The sequence below is a fragment of the Megalops cyprinoides genome, chromosome 9 (assembly GCF_013368585.1).
Source record: "Megalops cyprinoides isolate fMegCyp1 chromosome 9, fMegCyp1.pri, whole genome shotgun sequence".
NCBI classification, from domain to species: domain Eukaryota; kingdom Metazoa; phylum Chordata; class Actinopteri; order Elopiformes; family Megalopidae; genus Megalops; species Megalops cyprinoides.
This window is the reverse complement of record NC_050591.1, coordinates 33,902,701-33,924,688: the sequence shown is the minus strand read 5'-3', so window position 1 is coordinate 33,924,688 and position 21,988 is coordinate 33,902,701. Positions and strand designations below refer to the sequence as shown.

The 21,988-nt window shown below is 45.4% G+C and overlaps 2 protein-coding genes across 5 annotated transcripts; both read left to right on the top strand.

Moving 5' to 3' along the window:
- Positions 1–873: 873 nt before the first annotated feature.
- zgc:112083 (uncharacterized protein LOC550461 homolog) lies at positions 874–8,206 on the top strand. Of its 4 annotated transcripts, none has more exons than XM_036536645.1 (10): positions 874–914; positions 1,683–1,941; positions 2,453–2,679; positions 3,325–3,436; positions 3,970–4,122; positions 4,653–4,727; positions 5,472–5,592; positions 5,828–5,966; positions 6,593–6,717; positions 6,915–8,206. In XM_036536645.1, the coding sequence occupies exons 2-10, from the start codon at positions 1,791–1,793 to the stop codon at positions 7,351–7,353; spliced, it is 1,542 nt and encodes a 513-aa protein (XP_036392538.1). In that variant the 5' UTR covers positions 874–914; positions 1,683–1,790; the 3' UTR covers positions 7,354–8,206. The 4 variants fall into 4 exon arrangements, with proteins under 4 accessions (XP_036392538.1, XP_036392539.1, XP_036392537.1 ...); XM_036536646.1 differs by having other exon boundaries at positions 881–1,006; positions 1,743–1,941; XM_036536644.1 differs by having other exon boundaries at positions 881–1,006.
- Positions 8,207–8,946: 740 nt separating this feature from the next.
- LOC118782623 (receptor-interacting serine/threonine-protein kinase 4-like) lies at positions 8,947–20,438 on the top strand. The gene is made up of 8 exons (XM_036536019.1): positions 8,947–9,201; positions 13,326–13,617; positions 14,217–14,365; positions 14,489–14,538; positions 15,720–15,878; positions 16,293–16,402; positions 17,461–17,686; positions 18,124–20,438. Exons 1-8 carry the CDS (start codon positions 9,020–9,022, stop codon positions 19,389–19,391), a joined length of 2,436 nt encoding a protein of 811 aa, XP_036391912.1. The 5' UTR covers positions 8,947–9,019; the 3' UTR covers positions 19,392–20,438.
- The last annotated feature ends 1,550 nt before the right edge of the window (positions 20,439–21,988 follow it).

Here is a 21,988-nt window from a genome sequence, read left to right as displayed (position 1 = left end):
TTTAAAGCATACTGCTATCATGTTATACTGCTGTGTCACACTGCTGAATGGTTCATTACATGTATGTCCATAGTGGGCTGTGCTGTTACACAATAGTCACAGTGGATGTGATTGCCATTATGTGGGACTGAAAGAAGCAAATGAAAAACCCTGAATCGAATGGAAAACTGCTCACCAACCATAAAACTAATATTTATATATCTGTGTTATTTGAGATCAGTCCAGTCTGTTTTTAACTTCGTATGGGATCCGTGGTCATTCGGTCCAAAGATGGATATACACACATTGAAAAGACAACTGATGGAATTAAATAAAACATGTGGCATGTTTTCCATTGTTTTAATTTGAAGCCTTAATGAGTCATGATTTTTGTTTCCTTGTTTTCCGAAAAATAATAAAAAAATTGAGTAAATTATTGAACAAGCAGTGTTTTATGTTATTAAATGCAATATAACATATGCCTCATTTTGTTCATATTCGGAAATCATTTTATGTGCACAAATCATTGCTATGTTCTTGTGCTTTGCTTAAGCAGGTCTTCTTTCGGTGGTTTTGTGGTTTTTGCTTTGATTTTGAACTTAAGATGAGGTCTGAGCCGACTCGAAGCTGACTAGCTATAAAGTAAAGTGATACTTGTTACTGACTAGAGTGTGATCATGCTTTGAGCAAACAGGTTTCTACTGCCAGTAAGACGCCAAATGGCCATAACATGTTCTTCCCCCAAAACCTGATCTGAAGCGGTTAATCCGCTTTGTTTCAGTGTTGAATGACAACTGAACTGCCAATCAGAGGCGCGGCGTTTGTCGGGGGGGCGGGATCAGCTATTTACGCGCTAAATGCGCTCTGTACTAAACAGGAAGTGAACAAAAATAACAGGAAAGGGAGAAAGGGCACGTCGATGAAATGGTCACATTGTAGGTATTCAACTAAACTGTAAATAGTCTCACAGATCGTGCCACATCGGATATTTGCCGATATTTTAAAACGGATATTCACAGATCAATCGGTAAATGTCAACAGTAAACATTAAACTTTATTCAAGATATGCCAACCACGTAGCGAGCTATTGTTAACTGATTGAACTTGAGCCTAGCTAATATCGTTAGCTGTCTGGTTATCTAGCAGCCTAGTAACCTAGCTAGCTGTTCCCTGTGAAATCCGAGCTGTAGACGTTGAGGGAATACCTAACTTGTACTAAACTAGTTAGCTGTTTTATAACCAGGTAAGCATCTAATAGTAACTAGCTGGTTAGCTAAATAACGGTTTGGTATTGTGTGTGCAAGGTGACGTAAGTGGTATATCTAGCTAACGATAGTCTCACTTCTGGAGCGAACTAGCTTGATTTTTGGCTCATTGACGTGAAATATAGCTAGTTAAATCCAAGGACGCAGTTTAATTCAAGTATGTAATATTATAGATATAGTTATATAGCTACATTTCATCTAAGCCCAGTAAATCTAGTTAGCTGGTTACCTTCGTATGATGAGCCATCTTGCTGCTGGTTTACCTAGTTCGCCCGAGATTAAATAATTAAAATTGGATCACTATAGCTGTTATTTGAAAATGACGTTTTATATAGAGTCTGCAATCGATTACGTGACTGTTGGCTCGAGGACTTTTGCTGCGTTTGTTTTTAAATCTCATTCTGTGATGATCTCCTTGTTTCCTTGTATTTCGAATAGAGATGTAGCACTGATGATGGCTGAAGATCTTTGAGGGGGTAGTTTGCTTGCTATCTGCAGCGATTGTGCTTGTGCGCCCGTGCCGCTCCATCTCCGGTCCGGGTCACCATGGCGAAGAAGAGGAACCTGGCTGATCTGGTGGTGGCGTGCGAGTGGGCGTCCTGCACCTTCAAGGGGAGGACCATGGAGGAGCTCTGTGAGCACATGTCGCTGCACCTGAAGGATCACCTGGGTGATGGAGACGCTATGGAGGAGCTGGGTATGTAAAAAGGGCTATTCACACAGTACACAGTCTTCACTGCTTGTGGCGTTGGCCTGCATACATTACATTGTTTTCATTTAGCAGACACTCTTACCCAGAGCAACTTACAGGTGTATCCATTTGTACATCTGGATATTTACTGAGGCAATTGTGAATAAAGTACAACTACAACTAAACAGCCAGCTATGTAAAAGATTAAGCATTAAGGTATAATATTGAAAATCTCTGATTGGTGCTGAATATGACATGGTTGTTATTGGCTGGAGAAGTCATTAACAGAGAATTATTACCTAATCAGCATCCCTAGACACTGGACAAGTCCCACCTGCAAAACTCATTCACCTTAGAATTACACCCTTTACAAGTGCATATTATGAAGACTGAAAAGCTGGTAATGTTTTAGGTCTGTTGTAGTGTGGTAGCTCTGCAGGGCATTTTCTCCCCTGCGTTAAAGAGGAGCAGTAGACTCCCTCCCGCTGAGGTGACCCTGCCTGGCGTCTCTCTGCAGATGACTACGCGTGCCTGTGGGAGGGCTGCGAGTTCCTGGCCATGGGCAGCCCCAGCGAGCTGGTGGTGCACGCGCTCTTCCACATCTTCCACAGCAAGCTGAAGTTCATCGGAGCGCAGCTGCTGCAGGCCCACCCCGAGCTGCCCAGCTGCACCCAGGACCTGCACAGCAACAACCTGGTGCCCGAGCTGGCCGAGGGCTTCGTGTGCCAGTGGGAACACTGCGACGTGAGTGGGGATGCGGGAAGGGGGGGGTGGGGGGGTGGGGTGGCTGCAGTCCTCAGCTCCATGGCCCGGGGGTGTTGCATTTGGAGGCGGCAGTTTAATGCTCTCTTCACCCACTCTGTGGGCTGTAGGACTGATTTCAACAGCCCTTCTGCTCCCTTTTCACATCAGAATCCTTAATTACATCATTGAATCCAGTATAAGAAAATAAGGAGATCTAACGCCAAGAACAAGCCTCTCAGCCCTTCTGAGCTTATTGTGCTTCTACAGATTCTTGTCTTGGCAGCGCTACAGAAGCCGTAGTGCTTTATCACCAAGCACCACAACTGTGAGATTTCAGTGGCGATCACTGCTACTGTTATACACAGATTAACACGTCTCTGATGTCCTTGAGAAGTGACTGTAATTACTGCTTCATCGGGGAACGCTCCAGACACTGACTGTGTTACAAACGTATATCTGACCATGTGTTCCCGGCACTCAGGATTTAAATGGTAGTATTTGGTGGGATGTAGAAATGCTGCAGGATGTTTTCTCTCAGAGAGCGTGGTTGTCTGTCCCTGGTTATGAAGCTCCTGACTGGTTGTGTGGCGTGTTGGATTGTCGTTCGCCGCTGCTCTGCAGCATAATTTCCGGCTTTTCTTGCAGAGTACGTTTAACAACGCGGAGTGGTTTTACCGCCACGTGGACATGCACGCTCACTGCACCAAGATGCAGCCTCTGCCCGACCAGCAGCAGGCGCTCTTCTGCAGCTGGAAAGGTACGGACACGCGCGGGAACGAGAGGGGATGCGGGACAGGAGGGCTCTCTGCCACCTGGCCAAAACGCCCGTGGTCCTCTGTATGCTGTTTCCTTGCGATGGTATTTTTGAGGCTGCTTCTCTGCTTCACCTGTGTGTTTGGTCTTGCCTTTTGTCATCAGCAGTTATTATGTTTGCTACTACAGTTGTTGCTGAACCGTTTTTCTTAGCATTCAGCCTTATCCAGGGCAACCTACATAGTTTTTATATCATCCATTTACACAGCTGGATATTTCCTTAAACATTTCAGGTAAGGTACTTTGGACAACAACATTACCACACTTGGGAGCTCAACTGGCAGTCTTTGAATTCTAAGACCCGTTCCTCACTCACTCCACCTATCTGCTGCCCACGCTAGAGCTTCTTTTTAGAAAAGAAGACGTAACTGTTGGTCACTCGCATCGCAGCCACAGTGTACATTTTCTGAAAGGTCTGTTTCAGTCACGCAGCTGAAACGGACGTGACCGGACCGTGCTGTTTCTGTCCTCCCTCAGGCTGCGACGCCTTCTTCAAGATCAAGTACCGTCTGCGAGAGCACCTGCGCAGCCACACGCAGGAGCGTCTGGTGGCCTGCCCCACCTGCGGCTGCATGTTCTCCAGCAACACCAAGTTCTTCGACCACATCCACAGACAGGCTGAGCCCGAGGGTCAGTACTGCCCACACAGCATACACACGAGAGCCTTGCTTACTGTGCTGTCCTCGGAGCAGACACACAGGGACCCTGCTTCCAGTGCTGGGGGAGTAATGTATAGCTTCAGACACAATGAAAGGCTGTATGACAAAACTTTTGAGAAAGTGATGAATGACCAGCGCTCTCTCAATTGATTTCTTCTTTGTTTCATTATATATTTATTTATTATTTATTATTTATTTATTTTATAATCAATTCAGACTGCTGGCCATTTATCACTTATTCACATTTAACCTTGGACTTCAGCGCAACCCTCGTTATTTATGATTTTTATGAAATGTAAAAATCAGGAGTTGAGCACGTCAAGACACTGTTCTGATGTATGTTGAGTGATGTCTGATGTCTGATATGTGATGAATGATGGATGATATATAATGTGTGAATGATGATGTATAGTGTGTGAAGGTGTATGGGAGACGTATGATGTGTGAAGGGTGATTGATGTTGTACGATGTGTGATGAGGATTGTACTCTTGGTCCTGCAGAATCTTTTGTGTGTGAGCACTGTGATAAGCGCTTTGCCAATGAGAGGCTCCTGAGAGACCACGTTCGTCAGCACGGTGAGTGTGCGGCCGTTAACTCCACTACATACTGTTGCTTTGCATTGTGGGAAGAAATCACATGCATTTACAATGTGTTGTTAGGTGCGATGAAACCATTTTTGTGGCCATTGAATATTCCTTGACTTGGCTTCTCTGCATGGTCATGGGTGTGGCTTTGAAGTTGTGATTGATTTTCCTCTGTGCACAGTTGCACACTGAATGTAAACCACAGACCAGAGCTATACTGCCTGCTAGAATCAGGCGACTGAGCAATTTGTCACCTACAGCAGCCTTATTGTGCATGAAGTCACAGTACACAGTCTGCGCATTGTGATGCATAAGCTCTGGATGTGGGGAGGTTCTTCAAGCCTGCATCCCAGCCTTCAGCCTCATAAAAATGAGTACCAAATTTTGGGTACATATCCTTGCCTTGCATCTGTCTGGTATGACATCCATCCTCATAGAAAACCCTCCTGTAGAAGTTGTCTGAATTGCTAATTTGCACATAAAAACATCACTACCTGCAGATGGCTTTGTAAGCAGCTACAGCATGTGGAACAAACCCTGTCCATTGGAATTGGGTTATTTATCTGGAGGTAGATTGCTGCAGCAGTTGCTTCAGTGAAATGTGTGGCATGATAGATATGTGTGTCTTGTACTTACCTCCAGGGAACAGACTCGCGTAATCTAAAAGATGATACCCAGTTAAATCAGACTCAGAATACATGCTGTTATATGCCAGTTCTCCGTTCCGTTTTGCAGTGAACCATATCAAGTGTCCGTTGTGTGACATGACCTGCACTTCGCTCGCCTCCCTGAAGACCCACATCAAGTTCAGGCACTGCGATGAGCGTCCTTTCCCCTGTGACTTCTGTGAAAGCAGGTCTCTGTTCGAAATGAACAACCCAGACCCCTTTCAAACAAGCGTCCTTCAGTTACAGCTGGGCAGCCTGTGTATCTGCAGTTAACTTCCAGTACAGTTCAAAAACACCAAACCATGATTTACTAATGACACCTCTTTATTGGTGGTTTTTATGGTGAAGGAGTGTTTAAAGCCAACCGCCACGACAGCAGACCTTCAGGGAATATGGTTTCACTGCATTGTTTTGGCTTCGCAGTTTCAAGAACCAGCATGACCTGCGGAAGCACATGGAGACCCACAACGAGGGCACGGCCTTCCACTGCAGCGTGGAGGGCTGCCAGTACTCCTCCCGAATGGCCCACACCATGAACCAGCACTACAAGAGAGTGCACGAGGTGGGCCAGCAGGGGGCGCTGCAGCCACAGCACCAGCACATCAAGACTCACATGCACGCACACAGAATTCTAACCTACCCTGCCAGTGCTCTATACAGCGTGGTCATTTCCCCCGACAGCATCAGCTCTGTTCATTAGAGAAGTTGGGACCCTTTTTTCCTGTGTTTATGTAGGTGTCAGACGTCTGAAAGGGAGTTCAGTTATCATAATTCTATTACTCAGTTCGTATGTGTACTTCTACGCAGTAAGCCAGCGCCTTGTATGTTCTGTGACGTTTGCTTTACAAAACCTTGTTAGCTACTGTAACCTAGTGACACACTTTACTAATTAATTTCACACTTTTAAGAACAATGTTCCTTTCTGTCAGGAGTACCTGAAAGAAAGAAGTACTGTGTTTTGGTCAGGTTTACAGTATTTGTTGGTAGATGGCAAAACTGTCAGATGGTACACTTTAATGCACAACTCAACAGTGGTATTTGCGTTTCATTTAAGGTGTAGCATCACGGTGAACTTTTATGTTCATTCCTTGTACACTGTGCCTGTGCAAAAGCTGTGCTTGAGTCACACCACAGGACGTATTGCACCCAGCTTGCCTATTATTGACACAGTCGTTTTTTTCCACCCAGGGTGACATGGTCTCTAAATATAAGTGCCACCTCTGTGATAAAACATTCTCCTGGTGTTACACTCTCACCCTTCACCTGCGGAAGAAGCATTACCTCAAATGGCCCTCTGGCCACTCCCGATTCAGGTGTGGCTGCCTTAAACCACTCCTACCTTATTCATTGCTAATACTTTTAATACTGCTCTGTTCATATTCTATTATAGTCATAATCATTGTATTATTGTTAGAGTATTATAGATGTCCACTCCCTGCATGGTATTCTGGCATCAGCAATGACTCGGTGTATTTCAGCTGCTCCTTGTTCCAATCCATTTTACCTGCAGATACAAAGAGGATGAGGATGGGTACCTGCGGCTGAATATGGTCCGCTACGAGACCGTGGAGGTGACCGAGGAGATCATGAAGAACATGGCCAAGAAGCGAACCCCTCGAAAGGCCTCGGGCTCCGGCGGCCAGGCCAAGCGGCCAGCTCTGCCGGTGGGCGGCGCCCACAGCATCTCACCCTGCTCTTCCTCCCCCTCCTCCTCCTCCTCCTCATCCTCCTGCTCAGGCCCCTCATCCTCCGAGCTCGCCGGCCAGCCCTCCTCCGTGTCCCCAGACCCCAAGGACGGCGGGCAGGCGGTGTACTGTGCCATGAGCACAGTGACAGAGCTGTGCGGGGATCCAGGCCTCAGCCAGGACAGCTCCCATGCAGGAGGCCCCTCAGGGGCAGTCAAGGCCCTCACCGAGGTGGCCAGAGGCCTGGGGATGGATGTGGTGTAACCGGCCAAGCCCAGCGCTCACCTGGCAGCGCACACCGCCAGCCTACAACACTCTCACAATGCTGCCGCCACCTGGTGTCACACCTGGTGGCACGGCGTCACTACAACATTAAGGTAGCTGAGAATGCCATGCGTTACCTGGGAAACACTGAATTCCACAGACTCGGGGAGTACAGCTCCTGCAGAGCTTTACTTCCTGCGGTTTAATTAACGATCAAAGGTCGCGTCCTGGGAGGGCTTTTTAAATGTGTGTCGCAGATTATGTAAGTATGGTATTAGAGCTTTTGAGGATTCATACAGCCAATTTTATTTTGATAACTGTATTTTAGTATTTATTGTGAGGCTTCTGTAACTGTCCCTTTAAGGGTGTCTACCAGTGGCATTGGTTTTTACTGTGGCTGTGTATAGTTCATGTTTTGCATTTGGCTGAAATGGCAGTATTAGAATAATCTCAGGTTTTTATCTCATAGATTTTAGACTCTATTGCCACATTTCAGACATTGGGTGCCATGCAGTGGTTCCGCTTTTCTCAGACCCTTCCTTTTATGGTTGAAACGTTGAAACTCGTGTATTCAATTTTACTGAAAGAGAGGTAGAATTTTTTTGTATATTTTTTTTGGCTCTGATTCCCCCCCATTTTACAACCTGTTTTTGACATAAAGATGTTTGAATGTAATCTTACAGTTTTGTTTTGTTATATGAAATATTCATTCAGGAATGGTGAATGGCAGTTGAACACATGCACATCAGGGAAGACGGTTAACGCCTATTCGATAGTACAAAAGTAGATCACAGTCCTGAAATCATCACTGGATGTTATTAAACATGTACATTTTTTATTGTATCTTTAAAAATCCTAGCTATTAAATTCTTTTTCATAATCTTGTCTTTTTGTGGTTATTGGTCATATACTTCTTTCTAAGAAATGTTTTACGCTGGTAGTGCTTTTTGTCAGTATTTTTAAACTGCTGTTGTCTCATGATATACAGATGTTCTGTGGAAAATGCAGGCGTGATTCCATTTAATATTTGCTAGTCAACATGTTTCACATGCTAGTTGCATGTAATCTATTTCTGTGTCTTATTGTATTACAGTGATGACAAAGCAATTTTCATAGCTGTGGCCTTCTGGTTAAATGTTGCTAAACATAAGCTTTATAGACCTGCATTAATCATATGAATATGTGTGTGACTAAGAAGGCTGTTGAAATCGGTGCTGTTGACAGGTAAGTACGTGTCAAGGTGTCAGGAAGTTCACTGTGAGGCATGTGAGAAATGTTACACACCTGGAAAAAAAAGGCATAGAATTTCATTTGCAGAGGAGTTAAAGGCACAGGGTACTATCTCTCTTTCCCCTGTATTTAGATTGCAGTCTGTTGTGATGATGATAGAGCCTCAGTGCCATGTTAAAGAACTGTCTGCAATTCCCAGGGGGGGTAAGGAAGCCAGCTTGAGCCAAGTTCTTTTCCATTCCTGTCCCTACTGGCAGGCAGGAAGTGATGTCACAAACAGGCCCCTCCTTGTTTACCTGGACAGAGGGGAGGGCTTTATTGCATAACAAGGCAGTCTGTGGGGGAAAAGGAAAGGGTGTGATGTAAAACAAGCCAGGTGTGTGAACGGTGTCAAAGAGGGATCATCGGGGAACGAGTCCTGCTTAAAAAGAAAGCCATGGAGGGCTTGGAGAGCTCTCCCGGCATGATGGGGTCGCTGAAAACCTTCGATTCCTCCGAGTTTGGGAACTGGGAGAAGATTGGCTCAGGTGGATTTGGACAAGTGTACAAAGTACGGCACGAACAGTGGAAAACATGGCTGGCGATCAAGTGTCCTCCAAGTCTTCACGTAGACGAGAGGTGAGTATTTCTGCTGCCATTGTAAGCGTTCTTTTACTCTGCTTGCTGACCTCAGGGGGTAGCAGTGAAAAGACCTTCTGTGTAAGACCTGATCCTGGGAGCCGTTGGGGGGAATCTGAGACCGATGCCATTGATGAAGTATTGTTAGTCAGCAACAGTCAGCTTCCATCATGACCTGAGATGCGATGACTTTGAAAACTCCCAAATCATGGAAAAACAGAGAGGCAGGATTTCACTAAAAGGCTTTAATTAGTTTTATTTACAGGCGTGATCATACCTTTTTTTAAGTGTTGCCTTTTTTGTTTGTTGTTACATATTTTTTTCATTTATATCTGAGTTGGGAAATCTTTGTCACAACATATACATTTGTTTGAGTATATGTTCACTCACCCAAACCCAGAAACACATTTTTCTGTTTTGTTTCTCATGAATAATAGATCTGGGGAGTGAGTGCTTCGCTCTCTTACCGGGGTGTTTTGGGATTTTCCACGTTGCCCCAGGCCAGAATTATTCACCTGCTTGTAGAAGAAAAAATTCAGTTTTGCTGCCAGAGTCAGACTCACACAGAGAGATTTCCATAAACATCAGAACCATCTTAGGCAGGAGTTTCTTAGAAATGCAGAAACTTCTGTAAGGTATAAAACAAGCAACTTCTGATCAGCCAACGGCATCATGCTTGGATTTGGCATGTAAAATGTAACTGGTGTGTTTTATCACACTCAATGTTTAATGCTTTCCTCTCGCACATGAAGAAAATGCACATCTCAGGAAACTGATGCTTTTGATTTGTATGGGTCTTTTTACCTTGAGGTGTCCCCTGTTGTAAGAACAACTAGGAATGTATCTCATTACATTGACTTGTGTAATGTTTTTGCTCATCCCATAGTGTAAGGTGGATATCAAATTAATATCAAGAATTCAGGCTGAAATCGGGCATAATGTGGAAGGACATCTTCTGAACAGAACACGAAGGGCATTAGTAGTCCAGATTCTCCCACGGTTCTCATGAAGGTGTCTCCTCTTTAGACTTTGATAAACTAATCCCATAGTGACTGCAGCCGGTACAGTCTGGGGTCTTTTGATTTCACACAGGTCAGATGGAGAGTTGGTTTCAGCAGGGATGAATGAAGTTATGCTGTTAAATCAATCAGAATCCAGGCCACGCTTGTAACCGAACAAAGGACCTTGAGTACCTTGGCAGGTGTAGCTAATTGTTAATGGCATTTAAGGTAGCTGGTCTGTGATGCTGCAGACAACGGCAGACTGCCTTCCTCCAGTGTCATCCAGGGGCACTGTGGTGTAATCCTTACACGAGTACACATTTGCTTCAGGACTGGAGATGTGAGGCAGACTGACACGAGCAGATCTGTTTTTCTGTGGCGGTGAGAGGGGTAGTAGACCCTACAGGAAGCAACTGTCATGCAGTAGAATGGAAGCGGATGTGATGGGCTGCTTACAGGCAGATTCATCTGGATCACTGCCCACTTCCTTCTGATTGATGCTCGATGTTATAACACTGTTTGATGTGATATAGTTTATATTTGGGTAGGGATTCAAAAAATTTATAATAGTTTTATAATGGGTAGGGATTCAAAAAATAACTGGGCTTGACTAGATAGTGTAATTTAACTGTAACTTGAAGTGCTCTTCATCAAGTGGTTAATTTGTATGCAGTAGGTATTATCACATCAGGACAATCCTTGTAGATTAGACGTATTACACAGATTAAATATTTGTTGCGGCTCTGTGATCAGAAATACTCAACTGTTGTGTGAAATGACCTTTTGTGGGAAACGACTGTGCTGGGCAGTTTGTCAGGTCAGCCTCACCCTGAGAAGCGGAGGAAAGGTGTTGCTCAAGTTCACCTTTTAATTTGCGAAAGACTCCTTCCTGAGGCGAGGGTGAGATACACTCTGTGCTCTCCACAGCACACCAGCACAGAGGTGTACCCTCAATATGGGACGGGGGAAAGGATGTGCTTAAAAAGCTTCTGGCTGATGTGGGCTTTTGAAGACCCACTAGTTCGTTCACTGTATTAAAATCTTCATTTTGAAACAGCAAAAACAAAGACTTTAGTCTTTTGCCATAGGCCATTCATTTTTATACCTCAAAAAAAAAAAAACACATTTCTATGTGTAGGACTTAGGACCTGAGTGCACTGAGAAGTACAGTACACTTAGTACACTGGCATTCAAAATAAACCCACCATTACTGCTGGGCATTTGATTTTGGTATGGTACTGACCTCCATGGTTTTGTAGGTCCAAAGATAATATCATCTAATTCACAGTACTAGCAAACACCTGCCTTTCCAAGGTGTAGATCTTGATATGTGCAAAGGTACACAACAAACAGTCACACACTTCCTCTACCTCTTACATCACCTGTATTACCTGTCACAGGCTCCTGCCTGGGTGTCTCTGTCACACTTTGTCAACAGGATGTAGATCACATTTTTTTTCCCTCCTCACTAAGCCCTGTCTCACAGTTCTAGACAGACAGAAAAAAATTCCCTCTGAAACAATGGCATTTCTGTTCAGCAATGCTAACATTTCACAATGTTGTGTTTGAAGTATGTGCTGAAGTCTTTTGAGGTTACAAACAGCTATATTGTAAATATCTACAAGGCAGATATTTACTGTGAAATGGCCTCCACTTTTGTGTGGTTCTCTGAATTTAGGCCCACATATTTTTCCTTGCAAATAAGCAAATTTTAACCAGGTAGTGATAGTGGATACAGCGAGCAAGGCTGCAGAACCAGTCTTGCAGGCTTCTGTGTAAAAGGGGACACTGTTCTGTTTTGGAGAATGACAGGAATGCTTTAAGTGCCATCACCTGTAAGCTACTACTTTTGGGGGCCATATGCCTGTCTGAAAATTAATAGCTCATTCTGTTTAACTTTGACTGAAATAAGCAGAGAGGCTGCCCAAGGACAAAGTTGTCACTGATGGTAATGCAACATACTGTATATAGTCCATAGTTATCAAGAGGCGAAGGTGAAGCAAACATTAACAGTTCCTTGAATTGGAATTGGGATCTCAGCCAAAGTCTTTCTTCTGGCCTAAATGTGTATGAAATGTACCCTTCAGCATGTTTGTTCTATGGAACAGAACTTTATAATTTTACATATGAGTAGTTATCCTTACAACAAGAATAACTGTTTAAGGTGTCTTGGGTTTAAGTTTAGAATATTCCTTCTTTTTGGCTCCCTGTTGCCAACAATGAGATACCTCCTCCCCCCCCCCCCCCCCCCCCCCCCCCAAGGAATGTTAAACAGATAAGGAGAACTGTGTGGAGGCTGTACAGGACCTGTGGGAATATAGTGGTTCATTCATTCACTGAACACTGTGGCGAAGGCAGCCTCGAGTTTGTCATTAACGACTAGATGTGTTTGAGATAATGTTGTTTTGGGTTTTTTTTCTTTTTTTTTGACAGAAGTGCACATTGTCCTTTCCAAATGAATCAATCTGTCAGGAATTCACCGTTGATGTGTTAATTTGCAAAACAAGAAAGCCACTCAGGATATTGCTAACAGATTAAATAAGGGGAAGGTCTGCCTGAGGTTCCTAAATGACATAATGTGGACACACAAAATAAATTCTAGTAATAAAAATGATGTGATACCTTGCCTTACCTTGAGGAGGAAAAACTGCCTGGATGAAGCAGTTTAATAACTGATAACAGCCACTGCACAGGAAGAACGCTCTCTTACAGGGCTATAATGCCAATCTGTCCCTTCAATGCTGAGTAGCAGTAACTGGCTAAAGATGGCCCCGCAAACATGGCTTTTAGTTTGAACTCAGCCCAGTGTTACCTGGTCTTCCAGTGTAAGGGTATGCAGCTTTTACATTACATTATTGGCATTTATCAGACACTCTTATCCAGAGCAACTTACATCAGTTACAGGTTTTTACAACATTATCCATTTATACAGCTGGATATTAGGCAATTGTAGGTTAAGTACCTTGCCCAAGGGGAGAAGCAGCAGTACGCTCGTGGGGAATCGAACCAGCAACTTTTCAGTTATGATCCCTGCTCCTTAACCACTATGCTACACTCCCGCCTTTACCCGCCAGGCCACGTAGGCCCCAGTCCATGACTTTGTGTTCTCCGTGTTTCCTCCAGGGAGCAAGCTGAGCTGCTGGGGGAGGCCAGGAAGATGGAGGCGGCGAAGTTCCGCTACGTGCTGCCGGTGTACGGGATCTGCAGGGACCCCCACGGGCTGGTGATGGAGTACATGGAGACGGGCTCCCTGGAGACGCTGCTGGCCTCGGAGATGCTGCCCTGGGAGCTGTGTTTCCGCATCATCCATGAGACAGCCGTGGGCATGAACTTCCTGCACTGCATGAGCCCACCCATGCTGCACCTGGACCTCAAACCCGCCAATATCCTGCTGGACGCGCACTACCACGTCAAGGTAGGACACCTGCCCCTGGTCCTCCTCCTGTTCCCTCTCCCCCTCCCCTTCCCACCCCCCTCCTTCTCGCCCTCACCACCTACTCCCCCCTCCCTCTCCTGCTCCTGCAGTGACCTCTGCACGGGTTTCATGCAGAAGTTCCAAGTTTGTGGTGATACTTTGGTTGTATGCATGATAATTTCAACATTCAAATGATCTGGCACAAAGCCCTTGTGTTTTTTTTTCCTAATACTTGGTTCTGATTTAGCTAAATTACCAAACTTAGTAAAACCCCATTTGTTTTCATTTGCTTGAAACCCGCATTGATTTTATGATTTGGAGCTTAATGAAGAAGGATTTGGTAATGCAGTCCTACTCTAACCTGCCCACCCCCCTCAACCCCCCACCTGCTGGTAGACTCTTGGAGAGGAAGAAATGGGTAGGAACTTAGGCACAAGGAGAAGGCTCACAAGAGATGGCTCCCTTTAGGTGCACCCACATAAACAGTCCCATATCACTTTGAGCACAGAAACAATATTCTGAAGTGGCCGTCCACAGGCCTGGTAGAGTTTGTCACAGTTACCATTACAACCCATACCCTGTGCTGTCCTGTCTCTCAGATCTCAGACTTTGGCCTGGCCAGGTGGAACGGCCTCTCCCGGGATGATGACATCAGCCGCGACGGGTTTTGTGGCACCGTGGCCTACCTCCCGCCAGAGAAGCTCATCGAGAAGGACCGAGTGTCTGACACCAAGCACGACGTCTACAGGTGGGTTTTAACAGCAACCTCTTCTCTCCAGCATACCACTCTGATGTTTCAATCAAAGCCATTAAGGTGCTAAATACAGTGTTGTCATATAATTGTATTTTTGTTTCTTTTTGTTTGTTCCAGCTTTGCTATTGTCATGTGGGGAATACTGACGCAAAAGAAGCCATATGAGGGTAACGCTGAAATCCTTTTCAGAGGCATTTTGACAGTAGAATAACACACAGAAAATCTGGCACAATCATCAGTTCCTTTTGCATTAGATGATAAAGATAAAGATAAAGAGGATTTGTCTACTGTAGTATAAACTGTAGTATACGCAGGCTGTATAAAGAGGGGAAGTAAATTGCACCACTGACGTCTATTCACTTCATCTCATGGGGGAGGGGATTTATGACCAGGCGACAGATAAGGGACAGGTGTCTGTCTATGACGTCATGGTGATTGTCCTGTTACAGTAAGTGATAAATGATTATTCCTTGAATGGCTGCGAGGTCATAAACACATAAAGATTAAAAGTTCGTAGATTACCCCAAGTCATGAATAATGGTAAATCTCTCTGTAATGCCTTCCAGACGAGGGCCATTGTTCTTTCTTTTTTTTTGGGTGAGACTCACAGGAAATGGTAGCTGTTGCATCACAATTCCTCTGCAAGCCTGAATAATGTTGTTTACTCATGAAATTTTTGTGTCTGAGTCGTGCTGGTGACCCTGCACATAGAGGAATCGTTTCCCCAAAAGGCAGAGATGTTGGTCTTGGAAACGTCTTTCTGTAGGGAGACAGTAATCCCCTTTCATTCATATTTATGTGGCACAAAGCACTACAATATTATTGGTTTATTTGAAGTGAGGGAAAAAGACAAGAAGTAAGATAGGTGTGACACAATTCTGCTTTTGTGACTCCATGTTTACCTTTTGTATTATAGGAGGCGCTGTAACTAGAATAGGCATAGAATCTCATATTAGGAGATGTTATGACACTAGAGTAGAATCCTGAAGTTGCTAATCCCCTGGGGATCAAGGAAATTGAATACAACAGGTGGTTACTGCTTCATAAAGCATTTCTGACAATGTTGACAAAAAAACTTTCTATACCATGAAAGTGTACCAGTTGTATGTTCAAACAGCTTTTAGCTTCAGTATGGGAGCTGCTTTGCAATATGGCCATTCCTGGTCCATTAGTGACGCTTAGTTGCTTAACCTTGTACCTCGAACATGAGGAGACATGGGGTCTCAAGGCCAGATTATTCAGATTATTCATTATACCATCCTATTCCAAGTGCTTTCCTGGAATCTGTCTTCTCTGGTGCTCTGTGCTGCATGCTGACTCTGTTCTTTCTGTGTTCTCTGCGCCTCAGGGGAGAACAACATCTTGCACATCATGGTGAAGGTGGTGAGGGGGTCGCGGCCGGATTTGGGGGCCGTGTCCCGCTGCCGCCCCCCAGCCTGCGACGGCTTCCTGTCACTGATGCAGCGCTGCTGGAACGGCTCTCCCGACGCCAGGCCCAGCTTCCAGGGTAAGGGATGACCGGCTGATGATTACTGGAGGGGGTCTTAATGATCTACTGGTTTTTACTGATCTATCCATGGGGTATTAGAGAGTGTGTGCAGCAACAAAGAAGAAAGTATGTGTAAAATTCTATTTGGAATTTTGATTTCAATTTGAATTTGGTTTTGAATTTGAAAATTTGAACTGTTAAATCTGGTATCAGCTGTTTGACTCAGCCATGCAGTGCTGAGGTGTGGTGCTTACCACTCCTGTGAGAGTAACTGAAACCCAGCCCTACCCTGTCAAAATACTTTCATATTCGCTGCTACAGTTTCTTTTCTACAAGTTCAAAATCAGGAATCGCAGATAAAGATCCGCACCTCTGTCATGTCTGGTAGACGGTGATAAGGTCATTGATAGGCTGTTTCTCTTTGCTCTACAGAGATTACCTCAGAGGCGGAGGAGCTTTGTGGCAAACCCCAGGAGGATTCCAAAAGTGGAGGCTCCGAAGCAGAGACCAGGCGAGACAGTGGGCCGAATGGGGCTGATCAGGTACACATAGCTAACCCCAGGCTGGTTTATCAAAGGCTCACAGCTACTGCAAGCCCTGCCTGACCTCTACTGTCATGGTGGTATCATGTTGTATACAGCTGTTCTGAAAAATGGGAGCAAGGTAAAAATCATGTGTCGTGACCATGTGTTTTTACATGTCCATCACTGTGTTCCCAATGACAGTAAGGTTCAGGCCCAGATATCTTTGTTCATGTAGAATGACACGTGTTGGCATGCATCGATAAGCAAGAGCGGTTTTGCTTTTGCTCTCTTTTTCAAAGACAGGACTGAAGAAAATGCAGTCTGATGGCATTGCTGAAAGCCGTCATTGGTAATAAATGTTTCTTGTGTGTACTGTACTTTCCCAAGAATATTCCAGAGAAGGATGCAATAGCTGCTTCCCCATAAATATACCTGGATATTATATTATTAGCGTGTTATATTATTATACACAGTTAACCATTTTTACATGTTATACAGTTATACAGATGGAGTTTTACTGAAGTAATTTGAGTTACCTGACTTACCTAAGGATACAATGGGAGTTTCCCAACTGGGAATTAATATGACAGCCTTTGAGTTGTCACACTGCCCTCCCAGTGCCTGTCAGGACTTGATCACACCTCTTCCTTTTCCACCATTTTTGTCTGGGCTAAATTGCTGTTTTCCATAGTGTTGGTCTGTTGCCCTGATTTCATAGCATGCTACCAGTGGTAAGGGCAGGCTTATCATAACTGGGTGGTTCTGGAAATTTTAGAAAGTACAATCATAATTACACAGTCACGATTACACAATTATAAACTTTCTTGGAACTGCATCTTATGATGTTCTTTGACTTTTCCTGTGAAGTACTAGTACTTTTGTATGTATTTCCTCAGTAAATAACTGCATCCAGGGACTAACATAGTACCTACATATGTGGTCAAAAATTGGCATCAGCAATTTGGGTGGAATACACTGCTCTAGTAGACCAGTGGTTTGAGTAGGATTTGAACCTGTGCTGTACTGGTTACAGCTCCACTTCTCTAACCACTGTCCCACACTGCTACTTGACACAGGATGAGGAGAGGCAGGTAGTGCAGCCAGAGAAAGACTACAGCCTGACGGAACTTCTGAGCCAAGTGGATTCTGGGATATCCCACAGCTTTGATTGCATCAAAAAGGACGGTTCTCCGGGCAAGGACAATGCAGACAAGAGGCTGTCAGGAGTGTCCTGTGCCGATTCGCCCTTCTCCTCCCAGGGCTCCATCACCCTTGCTTTGGAAAAGGAAAATGCAACAAGCGGTACGAGAGGAGCACAAATTGCACAAAGAATCTCTGCAACAGAAAGTTCTGCTGTACACTGCAGAGATACTATTATAGAATTACAGGATAATATTGCACTAGTTAGGCTGTTGCACTTATTTGAGTATTATTGCATTTGCTGTTGAAGTTATTGCACTGATTGCACTTATTGTATTCCCGATGGCAGTAGTTATTACAGCATTGTGGGATGAATTTACCTATGTTCAGGTGTGGTCAGCCTTCTGTATGTATCGTTTTTCTTGTGATGCACTTTCATGTCCTTGCCTTCTGAGTCGCTCTGGAAAAGAGCATCTGCATCTGCAGTATTTGTACAAGTACTGTACACGATGAGCAGGTTTCTTGTAATAAGCACTGCATCCTGAATGCTCTGATTTGCTGCTGTGTTGAAGTGTATGTGCGCTGTCTGTCCTGTCCAGACTCAAGCACACTAGACGTGCAGAGGAGGAAGCTGTGCAAAGCCATCAGGACGGAGGACACGGCCAAGCTGATGAAGATCCTGCAGCCGCAGGACGTGGATCTGATCCTGGAGGACGGAAGCAGGTTGCTGCACTATGCCGTTCAGCTGGCCAATGAGGAGGCAGTAAAGTTTCTGCTGCTCAGCAACGCCAACCCCAACCTGCCCAACGCCAGGGGCTCCACAGCGCTGCACCTGGCAGCCGAGCTGGGCCTGAGGAGCATCGCTGAGCTCCTGCTGGGCCGCAAGACCAACGCCAACGCCAAGGACGAGGACCTGTACACGGCGCTCCACTTCGCGGCGCAGAACGGCGACGAGGCCGTCGCCCGGCTGCTGCTGGACCGCGGCGCCTCCATGAACGAGGCGGACTTTGAGGGCCGCACGCCCATCCACGTGGCCTGCCAGCACGGCCAGGAGAGCGTGGTGCGGGTCCTGCTGAGCCGGGGGGCTGACGCCCACGCGCGGGGCAAGGGCGGCTGGGCGCCCGTCCACTACGCCGCCTGGCAGGGCCACCTACCCATCGTCAAGCTGCTGGCGAAGCAGGCTGGGGCCGACGTGGACGTCCGGACCTGCGACGGGAGGACGCTGCTGCACCTGGCCTCCCAGAGGGGGCAGTACAGGGTGGCGCGCATCCTCATCGAGCTGGGGGCGGATGTCCACCTTGCCGCTGACGACCTGCACACCCCGCTGCATGCGGCAGCCGAGACGGGCCACACCAGCACCGCCAGGCTCCTCGTCAAACACAACGCAGAGATCCAGGCCCAGACCGCAGAGGGGAGCTCCGCCCTCCACCTGGCGGCCCAGCACGGTCACCTGGTCACCGTCAGGATGCTGATCAAGGAAGGGGCAGACCCGCGTGCCGTCGACCGCACGCTCCGCACCGCCTGCCACCTGGCTGCGGAGGAGGGACACTGTGACGTCATCAAGGAGCTCCTACAGAGCAACCCCGAGGCTGCGGACACGCCCGACGGGCGGGGCCTCACCCCGCTGCACCTGGCTGTGCGGGGAGGTTACACGGACATCGTCAGCACACTGCTCTCCCAGGGGGCGGAGCTACCGCAGCCCTGCCCAATCACAGATTCCCAGACTGCACTGCAGCAGACCACAGAGGACAGTGGCAAACCTGTCGCGGTGACACAGCTCCAGAGAAGGATCGTAGTCCTGAAGCACACTGACAATGAGATGCCAGCCTGCCTGGATCGCTCTCTTTCTACTTCAGCCTCCTGTTAGGGAGCAAATGGATTTTATTTAAAGGACAAGCTACTGTTTGACATTTATTGAACTGAAAAAAAAGCTTTTGTATTGAATAGACATCACTGTCAACTTCCCCAGATAATGAATCTTGTACAAGAAACAATTTTATGGGCAATCAAGCAGTGCCTCATCAGAAATTGCTGATATTCGCCCCTTATTAGAGAAACAAGTCGCATGCAGACTGACAATAGTGATGTTTATGCAATTTCTAGTAAATATTATATATTTTCAAAAAGAGTAACTTTTTATGAAGGGATCTTTTCTGAGTGGAGCTGTGTTTTATTTTCAGCAGCTAAACACACAGACATTCTGTTCCAGCCATTCTGCATAACTGGAAGCACAAGTGCTCCTGGAGACTGATCTCTCAGGAACAGACCACAGGCAAACAAAAACACACAAGGCATAGCATCAGGAAGGCATGGCAAGATAGTTAATCACTGTGGTGGTCTGTCAGACCCCCTGATTCCCTGTGGTGGGGAAACAATTTGTGTAGACTAGCCTTCAAAAAAAAGCCCATCAAATCCAAGTCCCCATCTTCCAACCCAGGCAATGCAAGCATTTCTAACAAACGCTTTGAGCACATTCCAGCATTCTCTCTGTGTTTGCTCAGTGAGTGGACACATGCAGATCTATGTAGGGCAAATGAACCGTGCCAACTGACTTTTACTGTGTTACACCCACAGTGCTGACTGCTGTTGACCTGCAATCAGCAGCACTTGGACTTGGAGTGCAGTTTCCTGATGGCTGGCACTACCTGCTGGCACCTGCTAATGCGCGGCTTACATTTTACAATATTGTTGTAGCACTGTTGCAAAGCATTGACACGATACGCAGCCATTGTGGAAATGTGGAAATTGCTTGGGTGGCTAAAACGAGCCTCTCTGATTACAGCTCTCTGTGTTTGTGGGGAGCCACAGAGCCATGCAGGAATGCTGGGATAGCCTCCACAGAGCACGGACAGTCCTCAGCCTTGCTTTGGCAGAATGTCATATGAAAACGTCTATTTTTGCAATACAATGTATAAACTCGAACATAAAAAAAAAGATATGTTGTGGCTTCCATGCTTATTTTACAAAAGATATCCAATGTTGGCAAATAGTAACAATTATTATGATGAAATTTCCCCTTGAGGTGAAGGGAAAAGATAAACTCTGGCCCCCGTGTTTGTTTTTTTTTTTTCGTATTAATGATTTATCTTAGAGACTTTTTGACAATTTCAATAATACATTCTGAATTAAAGATGAATTATTGTTCTGCACTGCTGTGCTCTCACAGCTCAGTGGCGAAGAATACGGAGTAGAAAAGCATTCTGGCTTTGCAGGCCGCTGTGTTATTATAGAGGACTTTTTCGTCACCCAGCGGTCCATTGTTGTGCTCCTAACGGGCGAGGTGTTTGTTCCAGCCCGAGCGCCAGAGCGCTGATGTGGCTCCAGCAGCGCTTCTCTGTTGCTTGATTTATTGTGTAGCCCTATTTGCACAGACCAGTAAATCAACTGCTAAGCCCTGTGTAATCAGAGGCCGCGCATCAGGAACACACTGTCCAACTGTTGCCGTGCTAGCACACAAAAGTCCTCAGTCTGTTCACGGACGAGTTGTTTTTAATCACCATTGTAATATAGTGTTGATATTACGCTTTTGGTTTACCCAACATCGCTTTTGTAAATAATAGGCTAAGTAAACGCTTACTCCTAGCTGCTTGGGTGTGTTGCTTTCCATTTTTTCCAGAATATATTACGTGAGATTTATTTCTTCGCTTTCCCGATGTGGTATTTCAAAGGATTTCCACAAATAGTTGTGTAAATACAGTGAACATTTTTAACTTCAAAATATATTATACTAAACATGTATCTGTTTTCATCAACACAAAGCTGACCTGGTTCAAGCATTTTATTGATGTTTTTGCTTTGTTCCACCTTCCGCTATGCTTTTCTGGAAATTTGCACTTCTTCACTGTTTGTGCCTCCTTACACCGCGTATGATATCATAGCTTCTCCGCCATTTTACTGACACTTCAAAGCTTTTGTGATGTTTCTAGGGGAATCACTACAGGAAAATGCTGTATTCCCAGTCTGGGTTAGTTTTAGTCTGTTCTTGGCAACGCTGATATGCGTGCAGATACTAATATTCCCAGGCTGGGTGGATGGCTCTATTGTTGCTGTGGTAACCGTTACCAGGCAAAGAGGCGCTCCGTTCTCAACAGAGTGGAACTTCATAATTAGAGTTAAGGGAACAGTGGGGAATTCCTTTGAGAAACCCCTTTCCCACCTGGTGAAAACAATCGTGAGCACAAGTACATATTTATACATCGTATGATTTTTCGCTGATTTCTCAGCGAAATCTGGGAGAAAATATTAAAATGACAGTGAAAGCTATGACGGGAATGTGTTAAACCCCGTGGGAGTCATCGGGTTAGCGTTCCGATTATAACGAGTTTAACAATGGGGAGACATGTCGGATTGATTCAATTACATTTGCAAACAAGTTTATTGCAAAGATTAAAAGGCGACAAAGATTACACGTTAGTATAATCATGGGCTTGTCGTATTTGTTATTTTATGCAATGGTTTCATTAG